The 23,373-nt window shown below is 30.0% G+C and overlaps 1 protein-coding gene across 1 annotated transcript; it reads right to left on the reverse strand.

The window, feature by feature from the left end:
* Positions 1–10,765: 10,765 nt before the first annotated feature.
* LOC118071512 (uncharacterized) lies at positions 10,766–14,580 on the reverse strand. Its single transcript, XM_035090704.1, has 3 exons — positions 14,452–14,580; positions 13,021–13,136; positions 10,766–12,879 (listed from the first exon to the last, which is right to left on the reverse strand). Exon 3 carries the CDS (start codon positions 12,699–12,701, stop codon positions 10,989–10,991), a length of 1,713 nt encoding a protein of 570 aa, XP_034946595.1. The 5' UTR covers positions 12,702–12,879; positions 13,021–13,136; positions 14,452–14,580; the 3' UTR covers positions 10,766–10,988.
* Positions 14,581–23,373: the final 8,793 nt, after the last annotated feature.

Raw genomic sequence — 23,373 nt, forward strand, 5'->3', positions numbered from 1 at the left:
CTTAATATTATGATAAAAATTTATTTTTTTTTTTATTCTCAAATTATGAGATCTAAAAAAATAAATGAAAAATCAATAAAAATATACGAATATTTTTCAATTGCAATAATCCATATTCAACTTTTAAATTGCTGATAACCTGACTGAAGTAGGGTTGTCATCCGTCCGAGTTTTCCAAGACATGTCCTCTTTTTTTGACTAGGAAGGCTGTTTGGGTTTTTTATTTTAGTTTCTTTTTATAAAAAAGTTAAAAAATTATATAAAAAATGGTTCTATGGATATATTTTCATTGTTTTTCGCGTCTCTGAATGGAATCAATGTTTAATTTTAATAATTGCGATTTGTTCTAAGTAAAACATTTTACGTTTCAATACAATAGAGATTTATATAAATTTTAAAATATTTAGGAAAGAAATTTTAAGTTTGATCTATCCTGGTTTTTGATGAGATCCCTTGTAGCCATTAGGAAACAGACTGTCGTCAGACTTACGTATGTTGTTGTCTTTTGGTTTCTTAACCTAATTAGATTAACAAAAGATCACCATTAGATGTCAGATGCTGCTGCAGAAAGGAAGCAGACGTACGTAAGGCTGACGAAAATTCTGACGTCAGATCTTGGCTACTAGGGATAAGCCCTTGTTTTGTCCGGGTTTTTTACCGCTTCAGTCTGGGGTTTCAAAAATTTGAAATGGTAACCCTAGACTGAGGATTAAATATTTAGGATAAAAATAAGAAGCATTTTGTGAATAACAAATCAGCATACTCTAATTTTATGGACAATTATATTAAACTATTAATAATAATGCATGATAGAATTTTTACGACATTACATAATCCGTTAAAATGGAATTTTATCGATTCATAAAATTAATTGATTAAAATTTTTTAATTCATTGTTATCATTACAATAGTTTTTAATCTTTATTTCTGTATCGTATCTTTTATTATTAAGTTTACACTTTAGAATTATATAAAAGACCCTCGTATGGTTCGTCTCCCCACTGTTCACGTTAAAAAAATCTAAAAATGATATAAATTAAACATTTAATTCCCTGTGTGCCATTATTGTCGATCGTTTCTAAATGAAATGATCCGACGTCAACATCTTCTATTAATCTTATAAGGCAGTTCAGTTTTTTTAAAATTGTAACTGCTTAGGTACAATTAGTAACCAGTAACATCAGTTAATTAATCCAGGTAAGTACCCTTTTATCAATACATAAATATATGTTAATTACAATCTCTCTTTATTTTTTTTGCATATCATTTGCTCTACAACATTAGTACAAACGTTCATCGCTGAAAAAAGTATTTAATAAAGCCTCTGTAAAGACAATCAGTTATCAAGTCTCTTCACAATGGCACAAATTTTATTATTGAGTCTTATTTTTTGTTTAATTCCATCATTAACAATGACTTGGAGTTATTATAAAAATTTTGATATTCTAAGTAAACACCACATCGTGCGACGTGACGTCAACATTAATTATACGAAGATTTTGAACTTTTGGAAAGAACACAAAACTAAACTCATTTATCAAGACGAACATGAAGAAGTCGTATTGATGTTGGGAAATACTGGTGCAGGAAAAAGTACAATAGTCTCAGCTCTGACTGGGCGAAAATTGAAATCCGTAAAGCAAGAAGGAGAAGCTTATCGTGTATTTGTTGATGTAGATGGTCGAATTGGGACAGGTTTGAGGTCGAAAACCCTTGTTCCAGAAGCAATAACTGATGCTAAGAGAAATATAACATACGTTGATTGTCCAGGATTTCGTGATAATCGAGATCCTGAATACGAAATATCTTCAATATATTTCCAAAATATTTTTATGAGTCAGGTTGAAAAAATCAAAATCGTTTTAGTGATCAACTACGATTCATTGAAAAGCAATGGAAATAAAAACGACTTTGATGATTTATTTGAACATGTCAATGAGTTTATTAGAAACATTTCTAAATTTCATGACGGAATAGCACTAGTAGCTACAAAAGTAGAGAATATATACGAGTGGTCTGATGATGAAGACACACCACCTGTTTTGTTGAATGACGATCAATCAGTTTTGAAGGGAATAGCTGATTATTTGATAAAAAAACAAGAAATTTATCGGAATAAATCAGAAGATTCCGGAAAATACAAAGTATTTGCAGACTTAATTGACGTTTTAGTAGAAAAAAAGAATGCATCGTATCCAAGAATTGCTATCCTCCGACAGCCAACTCGAGAAGGAGAATTAGAAAAATTAAAAAAGACGAAAAATGAAATTAATAAAATTATGAATATGATAACAGAAAATTTATACTTTGTAGATAAAGATGTGAATGATTTCAACTTTGCATTATCTGCATCATCAAAACTGCTTGTTGATCGAATAGTTGATGACATATTCAGAAATGCCTTGATGGATCGCTTATACAAGATGAGCAATGAAACTTACACCGACTGTCTGCAGACGGAAAAACAACATAATGACATTGGAATATTACGTGATCGATTTCAGCAAGCCTATGACCTTATTTTAAAAATCAGAAATGTCAACAAACCGTTAGATCTATTTAAAGAATTTCTTGATGCAACTAATACTTTGAACATTTCTGTATCACAGTCCAATTTGAACGATATTTCAGATGACGTTAAAGAGTTACAATTTTTTACAACCTTATCAAATAGCAATGGAGACATACATATGGTGTTATTACAGAATGGTCTGCTGAATGTTCTAAATTTGATTGAGAATTTAAAAAATATCTATGATTTTTTTAATAATTTACAAGATAATTTATCAACATACCAATCACAGAAATTGAAAAGTGACGACCGAATTAAGCAAATAATATTATCATGTTTAGATTCAAAGCCTAAGGCTGTCCAAAATATCACAGAATTAGAAAATGTTGTAAAAGAAATTGGCAGTTATAAAATTTATCAGAAAGTTAAAATTCTAAAACTTCATCGACTCCAATTGAACCGTATGAAAGTCATATTTGATGATTTCACACGTAACATCACATTTTCGTGTACATCAGAACAGCTGACTGTTAAGGGATACAATGTTAGAATAAAAGATGTGGTGAAAATTGACTGTTGGACACAAGTGAAAAAAATAAACATTTTCGCACTAAATAAAATTTTTATAGACGAAACAATTGATAAAAATGGTGAAGAGGCTCAAATATACATACTAGCTCCTACATGGGAAGTTGTTGGTGAAAGAAAGATTATTTTAGATGGAAAAACAGGGAAACCGCGGGAAAATATTTATACAAAAAGCACAAATTTTTGGGAGAAAGATATAGACGGTTCACAGGGACTTCCGGGTGGCCCTGCAGGCCATTTTTTCGGTGTTGGTAAACAATTTATCAATTTTGAAAACTTGGAAATACATGCGAATGGTGGCCGAGGAGGTCCAGGACAAAATGGTGGACATGGTAAGATTTCTAATTATTTAAGGCTGGGCTCTACTAACCTCAAATCACCTCAAATTTTTCTCGTCAAACTGTGCATTTTTTATTTGTTTTTTTCATGTGAAAAATATTTAGGAATATTCAGAAAAGTGGCATACACATCGGAAAACAAAGATTTTTCGTACTAGTGTAATAATAATCGTAGAATTAATAACTGTTCAGTGAATTTTGAGGTGTCATGGCGGATGCACTTGTCATGAGCCCTTCACTGAAAAGTTATTTATTCTACGATTATTATTACACTGGTACGAAAAATCTATGTTTTCTGATGTGTATGCCACTTTTCTAAATATTCCTAAATATTTTTCACATGAGAAAAACTAATAAAAAATGCACAGTTTGACGAGAAAAATTTGAGGTGATTTGAGGTTAGTAAAGCCTAGCCTTAATCGATTCTTTTTTTTTGACATCTTTTCCGTTTTCTTTTAGGTGTGGACGGAGTTGAGGGCGACACATTGCCTAGATCATTTTTCCAAACTCAACGAACAAAACCGCAGTGTAAAGCTTACTTTAAAGAACATGGATACCTTGCTATAATGTTCCCTGAGTATGGTCCAGATTGGAATGAGGGTACAAACTATGCCGTTATTTATGGAACACCTGCAAAAGTTAAGCCGGGTAGAGGAGGTTTGTAAAGATTTTATGAACTAATAAATAATGTCTTATGTATATGCACAAAGGAACGTATTTGTTAATTTTTTTTGTTAGACATTAATTGGTACTAACTAAGAGAAAATAATTGGTACGTTACAGGGGATGGTGGTGCTGGTGGTTATGGAGGATATCCAGGTACAATTATGATCAACGGTTTGGGAAAATCAGTCAATGTTACTATTTTTAATAATACAGGTACTCAAATAGGCAATGAATAACTTTATATGTTTAATCTATAATATATTTTAAATAAATTTGTAACATTGAATTCAAGGTTCCCGTGGATGGCCGGGACTAGGTGGAAGTGGTGGAAAAGAAACATATGACGGAACGACTGTATCATTCCATGTTGAAAGAAATTTCCCTCTCATTGGATCATTTAGATATGTCGAGTAAGAGAACCTTTTTCATTCATCTAAACAAAAACGTAAACTGTAAATTGATGTGTCAACCTCTACCTCATAATGTAACTCGTTTCATTTAAAGTTTCTTCAAAAGTTCAAGTTTTTATAGCACTTTTTTTATTTTTTCTATTTTGTATTTATATTCGTTATTTTTTACATCATCAAATCTGAATTTTTTAATCTGTTTATATTTGAATTAATATATCAGATCTACAAAGTCTCATAATATACACTCGGCGTCATTAATGCCTGGTCCATCGAAAACTTTGATACCATCCGAGCAATTATCGATGGAGTAGTTTCTTTTTCAAATAGAGATTCCACATCTAAATTAATCTAGAAAGTTTATGATTAAGGCTGGGCTTTACTAACCTCAAATCACCTCAAATTTTTCTCGTCAAACTGTGCATTTTTTATTTGTTTTTTTCATGTGAAAAATATTTAGGAATATGTGGAAAAGTGGCATACACATCGGAAAACAAAGATTTATAGTACAAGTGCAATAATAATAATAATCGTAGAATAAATAACTGTTCAGCGAATTTTGAGGTGTCATGGCGAATGCACTTGTCATGAGCCCTTCACTGAAAAGTTATTTATTCTACGATTATTATTACACTTGTACGATAAATCTTTGTTTTCCGATGTGTATGCCACTTTTCTGAATATTCCTAAATATTTTTCACATGAAAAAAACAAATAAAAAATGCACAGTTTGACGAGAAAAATTTGAGGTTAGTAAAGCCCAGCCTTAATCATAAACTTTCTAAATTAATTTAGATGTGGAATCTCTATTCGAAAAAAAAAACTACTCCATCGATGATTGCTCGGATGGTATCAAAGTTTTTAATGGACCAGGCATTAATGACGCCGAGTGTACATAGATGTGGTGTAAGAGTTGGTTTTTTGCTTCTGTTGCTTTATATTTTTTTTTTCAAAAACAGAAAGGTTGCATTACGGTTAACAGATGTTCGAATAGAGCATGTCAGTTTACAAATCGTTTTTTAATCGCACATTGTGACTATTGTTTTTAAATTAATAACCACTTACCTTAAATCCATTAGGGACACTATAGAATATTTAGACTATTCGGAATATATGGCTGTTCTCAAAGTTCCGGCTGGGGAGTATGGAAAGATTGGTGCTAGTACAAAAGATAAAGTATCTCCAACAAAATTACCCATGGCGAACCCGTACTTTGCCATCAGTGCTTTTAAAGGCTATATAAGAGAAAATCTAATCAAGAATACCAGAGAATCAGACATGACAAGTTTTATGGAAGATCTTGACAATACCAACTACATCCAAGCAGAATATAACACACTTATTTTTATTAAAGAATTCGAAGAATTAGAAAATCAGTACCTTCAATTAAGAAATGTGATCGATTTTACTCCATACTATGATTCGTTACTTTCTCGTATTGAAACATTTGCTAATTCAGAAAAATCTTTAGAAGATAAAAAAGTACTCAGTTTTATATACACTGCTGCATTAACTAAATCGTTTGCACTAAAGAAGAGAAAGAAGGGTAAAACTGTTGTTAATTTGTCGAAATATTTAGACACTATCGAGAGAACCATAAATGAAGTTAATATGGCCATGCATTTACAAATAGTGCAAAACTATCGAAACGAATACAATTATACACTTACGAAAAAAATTCGAGAAGCAAACGATTTTATAAGAAACAAAATTGAACCTGAAATCGATCAACTTTGGAAACAATCAAACAATCAAATCAAAGCATTAATTGACGAGATACATCAAAACAGAAATGCCCCTATTAATGAAATAGCGAAACTAGAAAAAGAAAGAGAGAAAGTTTATAATACGATACAGTGGCAATCGGTACTTAGACCTATCAGAATTGCCACTGCATGTCTAAGTTTCATCGGGGCTATTGGTGCTGTGGTGAGTGCTGTAGTAACAAGTACATCATCGGTAGCTGAAGGAATGGTCATTGACAAAACATCCGATAATAACAAAAATGCAATTCCTCTTAACGATTTAGTTACAGAATTTCCGTCTTATGTATCAGAAGTTTTCGGATACAAACCCAAACAATTAGCTGATCAATTTGTCGAAGTAGTAATGACACTGAAAGAGTATAATGAAAAATCGTTGATAATAAATGAAACAAAAACAGAAAATTATCGGATGATTGAAAATATAGAAAGAGAAATACACAAAATCCAAAATACAGTGCCACATACAATTGAAGAAGCATCTAGCTTGCACGATAGTGCAATAATGATTAAGGAAAAATTATTTGAGTTTACATCTATACAAATAAATATTCTGGAGAAAGAGAAAAAGCCAATAAACGAGACTAAACCAGAGCAAAAAAATGAAAAACAAGTAAAAAAAGATGCTGAAACTAAAAAAGATCTTAATCTTATGAAGAAAGTGCAATCTCTTTTTAAAAAAGGCAAAGCTTTGACAAGTGTTTCAAAACAATTAGACAATGATAATGAACAGATTAAATATATTGATCAATTGATTAACCAGCATGGTCAGCAGTTAAAGATTTTGGAACATATGGAAGATCAGGTATATGAAAAAGTAATACCCGATCTTCTTCAAATTGAACGAACGGTCAATGAAATCAAGACTTCAATAAATGGATCATCACATGTAAAATTGGACATATCTAAATGGACTGTTAGTACAACCTTGAAAGATGTAAAATTACTACTACAAAAATTATCTCACAAGATGTCTTTCGAGTTGCGAAGTAATTTAGAACATTTCATAGAGAAGATAGACGAAGGTTTTTCTATTTTAATTGACATTTACGATCGTATTGACACTTATTCGGACAGTGTAAAACAGGCTGAATATATAGCACATATTGAATCTGCATCTATGGACAATATTCCAGTAACTGATCCCGAATTGAGTGAAGCAATAACTAACTTAAAGTTGATAATACATTCGAATGTATTAACTGAAAAATATGAAATAGCTCTGCATGCATTTAAACAACATTATTTCCCATTTGCAGCTCATGTGTTGCAAAGATTCCAGCTACCTCCAAGTCTGCGACTTGATGAAACCGAAATATTAAGAATGAACATCATTAATAGAATCAAAGACATGAAGAATCATATTGATGAATCTGAAGTGACTATTGGTGAATACAGTAAATATATTCACGAAAATAGTATCTTTAATGGTAATACTATTGGTTCTTCACCATTTTATGTATGGAGACATGAAACTGTCAAGAATGAAATCCAACATTTACTCAATGGTTCGGAGATTGTAGTTAAGGCAGATATATCGAAAGGACTCAATTGCAATGCAGTTAAATATAATGATATTGGAATAAATTTTAAATTTAGAAATGAAACTCTGCAAAATAATTTTACTTCTATCCTTAAGAATTTTGTGTTAATTATGACGATGGTTGGTAATAATTATTATCGTTGTGGTGAAAGATATTATCGTATATCATTTGATGACGATTTAACTATTTCGTACACTCTCAACAAAGATGAATCAAAAGATTGGATAAATTCTAATTTGGTGTATACTACAATTCGTCGCAGTCATGCTTTTTTGAGTCCTTACGGAATGTGGAGTATAAAATTAAAAAATATTGACAGTTCTGTTTCTTGGGATCACTTGCGTCATTTCATGAATGAAACAATTGATATGGAGTTGGTGGGTCGTGGGTATTACATTGAACAGGATCCTGGTTTTAATTTTGAAGTTTGTAATTCATATTTGGATACATTTTACAATGCTGAAAATACTGTTAAAGAACTTGAATAATTTATGGAAAACTTGAAATAATTGTAAGTCATACATTTAAACGTAACATTAAAATCATTCTCTGGAAGATATCTGTAGGCTTACTTCATTAAATGTTCAATTATGCTAAAATGATGTTCATTTACTGCCAATTAAAGATTATTGTTAATTGTAGTAAGAAAAATATAATTATTGTAGAAGAAAAAAAATAATAAAAAAGCTTTGAATTAACCATGGATTTTTTTGGCAGAAAAAAAAAATGATTAAATAAAAATTTATTTTAATTAAGATTCCAACTATTTAGCTCGTAATTGCATGCCAGCAAACAAAAAAAGTCTTGATAAAATTTGAATATCTTTGTATTCATTTTAATTTGATTTTTTAATACTTTATAAAGTATTAGTAAGTATTTGAAAATAATTGTGATTATGACTCAAGTTAATAAATTAATTAATTACTAGAAGAAAATTCAGGTAAGTTCTTCTTATCTTTTCTAAAACTAGGAAGTTAATAAGTAAGAATGAAAACCTACTTTTATTATCTACAGTCCAGAGGCTATAAAAAAGTATTCCAAATCATTAACCCAAAGTGAAATTTAACAGTTACTGATTGAGTGCATCATTGTTTTAATATTTATTCTTCTATCATTCAGTCTGATATTTCCATCAACAAGCTGAATGTCAAATTCATTTTTTCTCCAACTTAATTCAAAGAATCTTGACTGTAAATCTTTAGCATAAAATTGTGTAGTGAAATTGACTTTTAAAACAATAAGAAGATGGCCAACAGTTTCAAATGGAATTCTTGTCTTCGTTTAAACTTATCACAAGCATGCTCTATTCTGGGCTGGCTGGATTTGGTAAGAAATAACTAAATATTAAGAAGATCCACATGATTAACTTTCCAGTAGGAAGTAAAAAAAAAAATTAGGGTAATTATTTAGAATTGGAGCTCCAGGCTCTAGTGGTAAATCATTAAATGTCTCTAAAATTGTTGATCATACATTTCAGAACGTAGCAAAAAGAGGAAAGGGGGATGGGGATGGGGAGTGTTAAAAGGGCATAAATATTTTCAAAAATTACAAAAGTATTTATGCCCTTTAAACATCCCCTCCCGAACCTTCCATCCTCTTTGTCACTTTATTATTTGAATTCAAGCTATACCTATACCTAAAAATCCTCATGATGACCTGGAACCTCATAAAACATGTCTCCCTCACCTTCAATTATCCAATTCTACCTAAGAAAATAGTTTCCAGGTAGTGAAAAATTTTTTGGAGCTATTTTTGCCTGGAGCTCCAATTCTAAATAATTACCATTAGTTCTTTTATTCTACACAAAAAATGTCTTGACCGATTTTACTCAAGATCTAATCAGGTTTGGATATAATTATGCATCAAATAACACTGGTCCCATGTCAATATCGTCATTAATTCTCAAGATACACGAGATGAAAATGAATAAAGAACATACAGACATACATGTATATACCCACAAAACAATCTCTGGAAAAACCCATAGAATTGGACTCCTAGGGTACCCTAGTAGTAACATACAACAGACCCATTGGTACTGGCAGGAAGCTATCATCCAGCAGAGGTTCTGTACTTAGCAATGACTGGATGATAACTTCATTTACCAGCAAGACTGACATACCCTTTTAGGAGTAGAGACCTTGAAACCTAAAGATAAATTAAAATTGGGACTTTGCAAAAGCGGACTCATTAGAATAACTTCTTACTGGGGATTTAATCAAGAACTTGCTGTTAATTACATTCTTTTAACTCCATTCTTCTTTCTAGATATCAAGTATTTTTATCATTGTTGAATGTTCGATACTTTTTCACAACGACCATGCTACTGAAAACATCTACTTCATTGTTGGTGCTATTATTTCAATTTGCACATGTTTGACAATGATGTCTGGATCCGCAAAGGTAATCACTTAATTACTGAACATGGTAGAAGTTCCAAAACAAATACTGGTTCATCAAACTTTTATTCAATTAAATGATGACTTATGATATTACAGAAAAATCATTGGCTGTTAATTCCTCATATTATATGGAAAATAATTCTCATCGAATACCTGGCAGTATTAATAGTGATGTTTATCTGGAACCTAATAGCAAGTGGAGAAATAATAGCTGCTCTAATACCTATTGCTATTTCTACTATTCTTTTACGTAAGAATCAAAATCAAAGTAATCGAATATTAATTTATCATTTAATAATGATAAAAATTATTTTCAGTCATGTCTATTTTATACTGGATAGTTACGTTCCATCGTTACCTAGAAATCAAAGGGAAGGAGTTCAATCTACCAGAGAGTATAGAAATGATGTAAAAAATCGTCCTATTCTGTGCTATGATATTGTTATAATGGAATTTATCATTATAATGTTATTTCAAAAGATATATAAACTAAATAAATCAATTATTACATAATATTTTTAAATAATCTTTTTTATTTGAACATAGAATATAAGAAATTCATATGTTACATCAGACAGTTTATTCTTATATTAAACAAAGTTCAAACTTCTGAATTTTTACCCTTAAATTCCTCAACACTACCATTTCTTTCAATCATCATTTCTTGTTTTTTATTGATAAATATTTATCAACATGTCTGTATCCAACATATTATGAAGCAAGTTTATTTAATAAGTGAAACCTTTTCCAAATATAAAAGTGTTAAGTTCATGATTCTTTTTGCAAAATAATGTTCTTGACACTTCGTTCCAATGTAGCCAAAGCAGACAAAGTTGCTTTACTTCGTTGAATTAAATCAAGGTTTTTAGCTTCACGAGCTTCACTTTCTGCTCTAAGGGTTTCATTCATAATATGCAAATGATCTGTAAGCCTTTTCAACTCTTTCATCATCATGTCATATTGAGAAGCTTTGGCAGACATGATTGATAATTTACCCATCTTGACACATTCTACTGCGACAGGAAGACCATGCTTGAGTGTTTTAAAGAGATGCCTGACTACATCATGGTGACCATCTGATGACCATTTATTCAACATCTCTCCATGTGAATGCCAAAAATTCGTCCAATCTTTATTTCCTTCTGACAACTGAGTAGCCTTTTTAATAAAGTCAGAGATAGGAACTACTTCTGCTGCTAATCCGTTATAGTATTCAAAGAGATCCACACCATCTAATTCTCTATCATCTAGAGGCTTTTTCATATTTAGCTCCAATTCATTTTGAACTGGAGGTCCAGGTGTTTTATCTGGTACTTTTACAGATTTAACCAACTTTGCTTTCCTTCTTATTGTTTTATTTTCATATATGGTTTTTCCCCTTTGTTTAGCAGCAAAATAAAAACTAACATTGGATTTAATCCATGGTGCTTGCCATACTGCAGGACCTTTATCATATTCAATGATAGCAGTAAATGCAATGCACACAAATTCATTTTCTTTGGGCGAATAACCTCGAAGATATCCATCGTCAATAATTCGTGCCCAAGCAAATCCATGTTCTCCTTTTTTCAGGTAGTTGGTAAAAAAATCATCAATCCTTCGACAAGATTTTTCAGCGTGATCATTCGACAGTAGAGGACGAATCGCTTCCCAGGATATTTCTAGCAATTCACAAACATCTATCAGCATCTTGATCATTCCTAATCCATTGTATGCTGTATCAGAAAGCACTGAGGCATCAAGATATCCTCGATTTTTTGGTTTTGGGTTGTCTAGTGCATGAGTTCTCACCATTTCATCTGCTAGAATGCAAAACAAGATTCGAGTTTCAGGGGAACTTTTGGTAAGTTGAGTACAACATGAACTCAATACTTCTTTGATTGGAGGAGCAAATGGCTTGTCTTTAGACCATCCTGCTGCTGACTCAAGAATATTCCGATACTGAGCATCATTAAATGCTATCATCATTTGCTTTAGATTTCTTGTAGCAAATCGACATAATGTTAATGCTAAAAAACCAGCCAATGCCTGGAGTTCTCTGTCAGAAGTACAAGTACTAGACTTGGTGTGAAAATCATCAATAGCCTTTTTTATGTAGCTGTGGAAAGCAGAGAGTTTGCGTGTCACAGCTGGACCCTCTGAGATACCATTAATCTCTGAAGTCACGGAGGTTGGTGTTGAAACATTGTCTTGGTAGTATATTTTTCCAGAAGGTCTGGGATTGAAAAGCCGATGACCATCAACGTGGGCAAGAGATACACAGTCATGAACTGTAGCTATCAAATTATCTTCAGATGGAATTCTTCCAGTAAAATAAAAATTAAAAAATCGTGTTAATATAGTTTTAGCTGTTTTTGGGTTCCATTTATTCATCACAAATTTGTACGTTCTACTCATCACTCGCAGTTCATTGTCACTCCATCCTGGAATATTAATTGACGAGTGTATAACCAAGTCATCATCACCATAATCATCACCCATTATTTAAACCTTCAACTCCACAATTCCAGATCAACAGTAATCTAAAATACACTAGACCTGTTCCAATATCAATATGTTCTTATAACTTCCAGGTTATAAAATTCCTTAAATTTCATCCACCAACTATGGTATTATTCACTCTATCAGCTTTGTCCTAGTTCGGTTTTATTTCAACAACCTATTCATCAAAAATAATGAAAAGAAAACTTAGTAACAATATGTTCAATAGTCAATTAATTCTTTAAACATGTGCATTAATTTATTATTCAGCAAATCAATGACTTATAGTGTCATTGTTTGAGAAACTGATGAAACCAACCTGCGAAGCTGTCTAAAACTTAGTAACATCTAGACATCTTAAGTAAATCTTGTTCAAGTATTTTTTTGTCAATCAGCTTGGTCTGGTTCTGCTTTATTTTTAGATTCTCCAGCAACCTATTTAACAAACAAAGGAAAAAACATTACCAACAGTCAATTAATTATACAAAAATATCTATTAAATCTATGGGTCATTCAAACAACATCTTAATTGCTATAATGAACAAGAATGCATGAGTGAGGCTCTCAAGAAATAATTATTTCAGAAATTCAAAGTAATGACTACCAAGAATATGTTGATATTGGAAATTCTCATAGCAGGAATAAGTTTCACTATTTGAATAATTATGTATTTCTTTTATTATTATGAAGATTTAAAAGTAAAGGCTCTGGTGAATTGAGACTAGTAATGCTTAGACTTCATAATGATCATCAAGTCCAGATCAGTCCTAAATGCTATTGAACAAACAATACACTTATTCTAGGAAGAGTAATAATATTTAGCTTAAGACGTATATTCATTATCAACCTAAACATGTGTCATGTCGTTCACACATACAGGAAAAAAACAAGTAACCTAATTGTTATATAAAATAAAGTAATGGAGAATTTTGTTTATACTCCAACAGTTGAAATGGAATGTAAGAGTGCATAGCAATTAATCTTAACGAAGTTTAAAACAAAAATAAAACTGCTAATATTATTTTGTAATTCAAAACTTCAATGTATCATTAAAAATTTTATTTATCAAGATCCTTTTCAATTGAATCAAGTTTCACAAAGAAAATGTCAAGGTTATTATTGATTTGAATTTATAGTTTAATCATTAACGATAAAATTAATAGTCAAAAACTGATTATTGTAATGAATAATGGAATGACAATACACAAAAGTATCTGCTGATATGGTTAATGTTTTTTTCAATTTTTCAATGAACTCATGCCATACGACTACCCAAGAAACTTTTATAGAACGTTATCAAGATGTAATCAAAGAAGTAGCCTTGAAAATAAAATCATGTTCTTTTAATCTTTGATAAAAAAACTACATATTCACGTAGTGTATTGTATTTCAATCGAAACTCCATTCTTTTAAATTTGATAATTTTCTTTTGTTCTGAAAATTCATGTCTACTTCCGATCTCCAACCACCCATAGCTTCTAAACTGTTGGAGATACGACAAAATTTGATAGGACATTTTTGATAAAGAATCATATTTCCTACAACTTTTGTCCCAACCTTTTTTCCATATCTTCCACCAGTTTGCAAATATTATTGAACAAAGTACACATTTTCAATATCTTCTTAATTTTCATCTGATTTTTCAGACATCCTGGTTATCACTGTCAACTATTCCACTATACTTTGAAGCTAACAAGTAGTTCTAACTTTTAATTAACTATTTACAAACTTATGAATGAAATCCACTTACCCTTTAATGTATTAATATTCACAAATAATTAATAAATTGATGCACATGTATTGTTATGACTTTTGCGTATGAATTTTTAAGAGTTGAGTCATATCAGCAGTACACAAACTCTGGGCTGTATTTGCGCTGTGATTCCCCGCTTGAAGTAATGATGAAGATGCGCGCGCATGTACGATTACAAGTAGCGCACATTTGAATGCTATTGGATCAAAAGAGAGCTCATCAGGGCTGACACACTGGAGCCGCTAAAAATCAAAACTGCCATGAAATATTTCAAAAATTGTTTACTACCAAGTAACTACTATCATCAGATCCAATTTAATGAAGCCAATTTTGAGATACATTTAAATCTGATGAATTTAAATCCATTTTAATCTTAGATCCAATGATTTTTCTTCGGAAAAAGGCTTTTAAAATTCAAGACTGTTGGGAATTTAAGGTTATGGTCAAGGAATATTAATTCAATATAGACTGAATTTATTTTGTAGTTTAAAATACTTATGGATTCTTTATTAAACGATAGCGGATTGTGCTGAGAAGTTCATCTGTATCCTTCAGAGACTTTTCTAACTAACTAAAAAATGTTTTTAAACATTACTCTACAGTAAAAACAATCAATCGTCTCTTCTTTGTTCATATTTACAGATGTCTGCAGTATGTAGCATAATATTAATAAGCATTAATAAGCATAGTATGTAGCATAATATTGAATAAAATCAAAGGGTCCTTTGACTGACTGTTGGGAAATAGGTTACTAAAAATATTTAGAATGTCGATATTTCAATTGATGAAATGTCTTTATTTTAATTAGGACTATAGGAAGGTAATCATCCAAGAGTTTCCTTATGATGTTCTCTTCACGAGAATCTACAAAAGACTAACTCAAAAATTATCCTAAAGTACTTATCCTAACTATATAACTAAAAATATGAAGTGTGGCCCACAGATGTCTACCAGGACTAAAATTTGTTTATTTTCCTAAACAGTTTTTATGGATACTGGGATTTTCCCTGGGATTTTATTATCCTTTACTTAGGTTTGCTTTTTTCTTTAACTACCAACATCCTTAGACCACTCATCATACTTTCAATAGAATAATTTTTGATGATATTTAACCAATATTTCAACACTGACCCAAGTACTTAAGATTATATAATAAAAAGAGTAATAAAATAAAGAAGAATAGTTTGGAGTCCTTACAGATGTGTATTAAGAATACACATGTTTATATTTCCTAAATTTAAAACTAAGTTGTTAAATAAATAAAAAATTAATTGAGATTCATTTTTGTTCAGAGAATCCAACAAAGACCAATCGAACTCTTGACATTAATTATATTTTAATGAGCAAAATAATGACTTTGTTTTATTGATTGTAATTTGAGCTAATAAATAAGTTCTTTTCACTATCATCAAAATAAGTAAGAATGAAAACCTACTTTTATTATCTACAATCCAGAGGCTATAAAAAAGTATTCCAAATCATTAATCCAAAGTGAAATTTAACAGTTACTGATTGAGTGCATCATTGTTTTAATATTTTTTCTTCTGTCAGTCTGATATTTTCATCAACAAGCTGAATGTCAAATTCATTTTTGACTGATCTTTGAAGTAAAATTGTGCAGTAGTGTTGAATTGAAAATAAATAACAAAATGGATTTGACTTTTAAAATGAAGAGAGTTTGTTGCTTAGGCTTATCCCAAGCATGTCTTATTTTTGGGATCTTGGATCTGGTGAGAAATAGCAGAATATTACCAAAAAACTTGTTATTGATTTTATTATTGTGATTTATATTATTTTGTTACTTTTTCAGGCACTAAATTCTTATATATTTGCCAAGTTGTTAGTGCTTGTAACTAGAACTGATGAAGTTGGTCCTAAATTCCTTCTTCCTCTAACTATTATTGGAGCTAGCACGTGTTTCTTCATGATCATTGGATCTATTCAGGTGATTATCAATTCACTAAAGATCATGAATGATGATTATTATGATTCTGAACGTAAGAAGTAGTTGATTAATATCTCATCAATTTTTGATATTTACAGGAAAATCATTGGTCAATGCTTCCTCATCTTGTATGGCAATTGATTCTCATCATAACCTTTGTTGTAATAAGTGTGATTTCATTACAAAATTATGTCATATTAGATGAGCACTTCCAGTATGATCGTGTGATGAATTTCGTGCTTGTCATCATCATTATCATTGATGTTCCAAGTAAGAATTGAAAACCAAGTAATAGAAAATTTATTTACATACTTTTTTAACAATGAATTATTTATGTTTTCAGTTATTTTGTTTTTGTATTGGAGTATTATGTACAATCGTTATTGCGAAATCAAAGAAATGCATTTGCTTCTATCAGATCAGGTGCAAGTGGAGTGAAGGGTTGTTGAAAACTGAAACCATTTTTTAAAGAAGAATTAATTAATTGAATAATTTTATCTTTCTTTTTTTATACTACCTTATGTAAGTAAGTAAATAAACCTGGAAAATATGATAAAATCTAAATAAATTAAAAGAGATCATTGATATATTTTTAAAATTGTCTAATGTTGATTGTTATGGATTCATTTATTGTTTGATGTTATTGCTATTTTTAAATGGTACTGATTGATGAGCTATCCAGTCAGTTACTTTTTTATTCACAAAAGGTGAACTCACGGTTTATCAACAATCATAGTTATTATTATTAATATGCCCCTCGTAGTCAAGATCTATCATTAGAATTGTCGAAAAAATTACGTACGTCTGTTTCCTTTCTACAACAGCATCTGACGTCTGACATTGATCTTAGGTTAGGAAACCAAAAAACAGCTACAAGGGTGAAAACATTGATAAAGAAATATCATCTTCTTCTAGACTTTTATCAGAATTTTTTGAAGAGATTCATAATTAGACTAAAAATAGAATAAATAAACAAAAGAAAAAATTATCTTTTTTCGTTAATTTATGTATTACTTGTCATACCAGATACATTAAAGATAAAAGTGTATATATTATAACTTTAAATGATAATATGTATGTTTTGTGTGAGTTTTGATGGATTCTTTCTTGGTACAATTGTTATTTTAATGGACACATGTTTGATGATGATGTCTGAATCCAAAAGAGCAATAATGATGTCATGTTATTTTCATTGTTACCCATCCAACAAAAAATGGTCTAAATGATATCTAATAAGCATCTTTATCTAGCGATAAATATTTTAGAAGTTATCTGAAAAACCTCTGAAAGATATTCGTAAGATATCTTGAGCACGTCTGTTTACATTCTGCATCAGATTGAAAATTGAATCCATTACAATGTCTTCCTACTTCAAAAGTTAATAAGATTTGTTTTAATAAACAAAATAATAATAATAAAAGAATTAGTTATTCAATTAACAGAAAATATATTCAGGTAAGTTCTTATCATTACTAAAATAAATAAAAATGAAAACCTACTTTTGTTATCTATAGTCCAGAGGCTATATGAAAGTTTTCCAAATCATTAATCCAAAGTGATACCCAAAACAGTGATGGTTTAAGTATTCCACTGTTATATTTATTCTTCTGTCATTCAGTCTGATATTTCCATCAACAAGTTGAATACCAAATTTATTTTGGTCTGATCTTTGAAGTAAAATAGTGTAGTGAAATTAACATTACATAAAGTTGCAAGATGGATATGACATTTAAAATTAAAAGAATTTGTTGTTTAAGCTTATCGCAAGCATGCCAGATTCTTGGAATCCTGGATCTGGTAAGGAATAGCAGAATATCAACAAAGAACTTGCTATTGATTATGTTATTGTGACATAAATTATTTCGTTTTTTTTTAGATAATAAATTCTTATATCTTTGGAAAGATATTAATTACTGCACCTAAGACAGAGGATATTGGTTGTTCTCCTATATTATTGCTCATCATTAGCTCTATTGGAGCTTTCTCAAGCTTCTCTATGGTCGTTGGATCCATAATGGTAATCATTTATTTCTTTAAAATTATTAGTTTTAAAAATAAAACCCTATTTTATTAATATTCCATCTGCTTAATATACAATTTATGGTTATGTAGGAATATCGTTGGGCAATGCTTCCTCATCTTGTATGGCACATGGTTCTTTTCGTGCTCTTTCTCGTAATGAGTTTCTTTGCATTGGAAAATTATGCGAAAAACCAACACCTTCCAATATCTATGTATATATTGTATTTGTGCCATAATATTGTGGTACTGAGCTCCGTTGCAGGTTAGAATTAAAATCCAAGTCAAATAAAATTGATTGATATTCATTATTCTTTACAAACATTAAGAATTATTTTTTTTTCTTAGCTTTTTGGTTCTTATATTGGAGTATTATGCACAATCGTCAACGTGAAATCAACGAAAAGTATTTGCCTCGATCAGATCAAATACAAATGGGATGAAGAGTTGTCGATAACCAATAACCATTCTTGGAAGAAGTATTATTATAATAAATTAAGCAATTATATCGATAATTTTTGTGTTATTTTAGATAAGTAAACTAGAAAACCTAGAAGAAAATGAAATCTAAATTTAAATAATAATAATTAACATTTAATTTATTAATAAATTAAATAAGAGGAGAGTGGAGACAACATGATTTACAATAAGATCTTTTTTTATGAACAAAACAATAAAACTGTTACATAAATTATGATTCGAGTTGATTAATTATTTAATTATTAAAAGCTAAATAAAATTATTAAAAGCTAAGTTAAATTCAAAAGCTCTTGCAGGAATGGACAACAGGATCATGACCAGGTCCTGATTGAGCTAGCATTGACCATCAAATGGTGTTATCAGCGATGACAATATCATAAACACAATTGTACCATGCTTGAGAATTTTTCTAACTAATTTTTTATTAAGACAAATAAAAATAATACCTTGTTTTCCCTATCATTACTGCGAAATCAAAGAAAAACACTTTGCTTCATTAGATTGAGTATAGATGGAATAAAAAGTCGCTTAAATCTGAAGTCATTCTTGAGAAATTAACATTTATTTCAAATTAATCCAACCAATATATCTAAGTTTTTTATATTATAATCCAGTTAGAGTTCAGTTAAATTAAAGAGTCATGATATTTTATCAATGCTAACTTGGTTTATATATTTTTGAACAGGTGTAGTTTTCGATCAAAGTGTTGTATGGCCAATGAAACACGAATTTAAGTTCTACTTCGAGTTTATTAAAACTTATTAGTTCGTACAGGTTACAGTTGTTCTAATATAAAATAGTATGATTTAGAAAATAGAAGACAAGTAGACAGGTTGGTGTCTTAGAAAAGAGTGTTGAGGTTCCTCAAAATGGGGTGTATTTATGGGATGAAATTCAGGATAGAAGGGGTTGTTGTTTGGTGACGTAAGGCTGTTTTCTTGGTTATTGAAACTGTGTCGAATCAGGTAGTTAAGGATTTTGGGAATTTTGGAAAGTGTAGTTTTCTGGGGAAATATTAAAGTGCAGTTTTATGACAGGATATAGAAAAAAGGGTTTGAAGAATTTAGAAAGCTAGGTAAAATATACATAAATAAACTAAGTTATAATATAAGGGTAGGATATAGAACAAAAGAAACGAAGAGTTCAAAAAGATAATTTTGTTGATGAACTACAGTCAATTGTTTATAAAACAGTGGTCTTTTTTGTATTAAGGCTAGGCTTTACTAACCTCAAATCACCTCAAATTTTTCTCGTCAAACTGTGCATTTTTTATTAGTTTTTCTCATGTGAAAAATATTTAGGAATATTCAGAAAAGTGGCATACACATCGGAAAACAAAGATTTTTCGTACCAGTGTAATAATAATCGTAGAATAAATAACTTTTCAATGAAGGGCTCATGACAAGTGAATCCGCCATGACACCTCAAAATTCACTGAACAGTTATTTATTCTACGATTATTATTACACTGGTACGAAAAATCTTTGTTTTCCGATGTGTATGCCACTTTTCTACATATTCCTGAATATTTTTCACATGAAAAAAACAAATAAAAAATGCACAGTTTGACGCGAAAAATTTGAGGTGATTTGAGGTTAGTAAAGCCCAGCCTTAAGGCTTCAATATCTCGAAAACTATCAATCGTAGAGAGCTGAGACTGATCTTATTTTATTTCTCATGAAATTTTTTACAAATTACACACAACAAATCTCGTGTTTCAATATGTTGTATTTGAAATATTTGATTAAAAGGAAAAACTTTCAATTTATAACAAAAAAAAAACACAAATTAACATGTGTTCATGAATGTTAATATTAAAATAATGTTATATACCTTACCTATACACTTATAATTTTAAAGAAACATTAGTTTTATAGTTTTAGAAAGTTAAGATTTCTCTACAGAGAAAACCTAGTTTTTATATACATTCCAAGTCCTTCACCGAAAACCCTTTTTTTTATATCATCCCTGATTTCTAAAATATGAACCTTGGACTTATCCCGATTTCTCCAAATTTCCCTTACATAAAAACACTTCCTTTAACCCTACAAGCTAGATTTCAACCCCTCTCCTGGACCTTCGGGTCAGCTCTTTAAATAAAGCTCCTTTCTTCAATATCCAGAGACTTACTTAGAATCTATCATCTGAACTACTCAAATCTTCTAAATCGCTCATACAACAAATATTCTGTAATATCGTGTACCTATTTACTTGACAATAAACGAATAGATTTAAATAAAATATCGTCCAGTCATTGGGAATACAACAATACATATTGACTTCAGATAATTGAATAAATAGTCCCGGATGGAGAATAATAAAATCTAAATAGACTAAATCAGAGCAATTCAATCGGATCCAATCAGTTTTTTTCCATAAAATACTTTTCAAAGTTAAAAATCGACCTCTAACTTAATTATAATTTAGAATAAGATTTGTATGAATAAGCAAAACAATAAACATCTTACATGAATTATGACTCAAGCTAAATAATTATTAGAATATTCAAAAAAGCTCTTTTCACTATCATTAAAATAAGTAAGAATGAAAACCTACTTTTATTATCTACAGTCCAGAGGCTATAAAAAAGTATTCCAAATCATTAATCCAAAGTGAAATTTAACAGTTATTGATTAAGTGCATCATTGTTTTAATATTTATTCTTCTATCATTCAGTCTGATATTTCCATCAACAAGCTGAATGTCAAATTCATTTTTTCTCCAACTTAATTCAAAGAATCTTGACTGTAAATCTTTAGCATAAAATTGTGTAGTGAAATTGACTTTTAAAACAATAAGAAGATGGCATATAGATTCAAATGGAACAAGTTCTTTTGCTTCAGTTTATCACAAGCATGTTTTATTTTTGGTATCCTGGATTTGGTGAGGAATTACAGATTATTAACAAACAACTCACTTTTATTTGATTATATCATTCTTATCCAACTTTTGCTTCCTGTCTAGATATCAAATACTTTGATTATTGTAGAGAATTCCATTCTTTTCCACAAAAGCCATGTCACTGAATCCATCTACTTTATTGTCGTTGCCATTCTATCAATTTGCACATGCTTGGTGATGATGTTTGGATCCATGAAGGTAATCACTAATTTGCTAGAAATGATCAAAGTTTCAAAAATTCAATCACTGGTAAGAAAAAAATATTGAATAAAACTGTAACTTTTGATATTATAGAAAAGTCATCGATTGTTAATTCCTCATATTTTATTGAAAATACTTATCATCGAATGCCTCGCCGTATTAATATTGGTGTTACCAATCATGGGACTAGAAAGTGGAGATATAAAAGAAATACTACCATCTTTGATTATTATCAGTCTTATTTTACGTAAGAATCAAAATCCAAGGAATAGAAAATTTATTTTAATGTTCCTTTTCAATCTTTCAGTAATAATAAATCATTATTTTCAGTTATTTCTATTCCATACTGGAATGTTATCTTCTGTCGTTATCTGGAGATCAAAGATACGAAGTCTGTTCATCAAGTGATACAGAACTGATCTGGAGAATCGTCATGATCTGGAAGAATTTTATGTCCAGTTTATTTTTCAATTTTATCAATAATTATCATTTTACAAAGCATTGTTATTTAATATTTTAAAACTCATAATATATCTGTAAAATGTGCCAACACTGTATAAACAATATAATTGATTAAATATCATACTTACAGTATTCACTTGATTGACATTGATAGTTGGTAGTCCAACACTAATGAACTTATCATCATTATTGAACTTATTATGAGCATGATATTTTTGGTAATGGAAATGAATAGAAGTTAATGAAACAATTGTTTCATTGATAAATGTAATATATTTTCCATTGATTAAAATCTTCATGTTGATACTGATATGATGGTGGGAAGAGCATGGAGATCATCAAGGATAATAGTATCTTTGCAAGGTATGGGGTCATAATCATCACCATTACATGTCCATTATCTACCATCATATGCTTGATAACAATCTTTAATATTTCTCTTTAAATATTTTCTACTGTAATTTTTCTTGTTATTATATGGTCATAAAACTGTGTAATTCATAATTAACAGCCCAATCAGTGTAGATCGGTATAAATCCATAAGTAAATACAATAATGAAGGAATATAAATGTCGTACATGTTGGATTCTTTGAACAAAAATGAATCTTATTTAGTTAATATTTTGTTTATTTTATTTAATGGCTTTTTAAATATTAAACTTATGGTTGAACTCAACACTTAGTTATAAACATATTTCTATATAAAGAGAAGAAGCGAGACCTAACCCTGTTTTATGACTTCAGACACTTGGGTCATACAAAGGACTCTTTCTTTATTAAGTTTTTTGGTACTCTATCTTCAGAGTATTGCATGTGTTTTATTTATTATAACCATCTGTAATGTTTAAACAAATAGAGAAGTGGCTTAGATCCCTTTGTCTAAATAATACTTGATGAGTTTAAGGTCTTTA

This window comes from Chelonus insularis, unplaced genomic scaffold (genome assembly GCF_013357705.1).
Source record: "Chelonus insularis isolate UGA/USDA-ARS -01 unplaced genomic scaffold, ASM1335770v1 contig_85_pilon, whole genome shotgun sequence".
Lineage (NCBI taxonomy): Eukaryota > Metazoa > Arthropoda > Insecta > Hymenoptera > Braconidae > Chelonus > Chelonus insularis.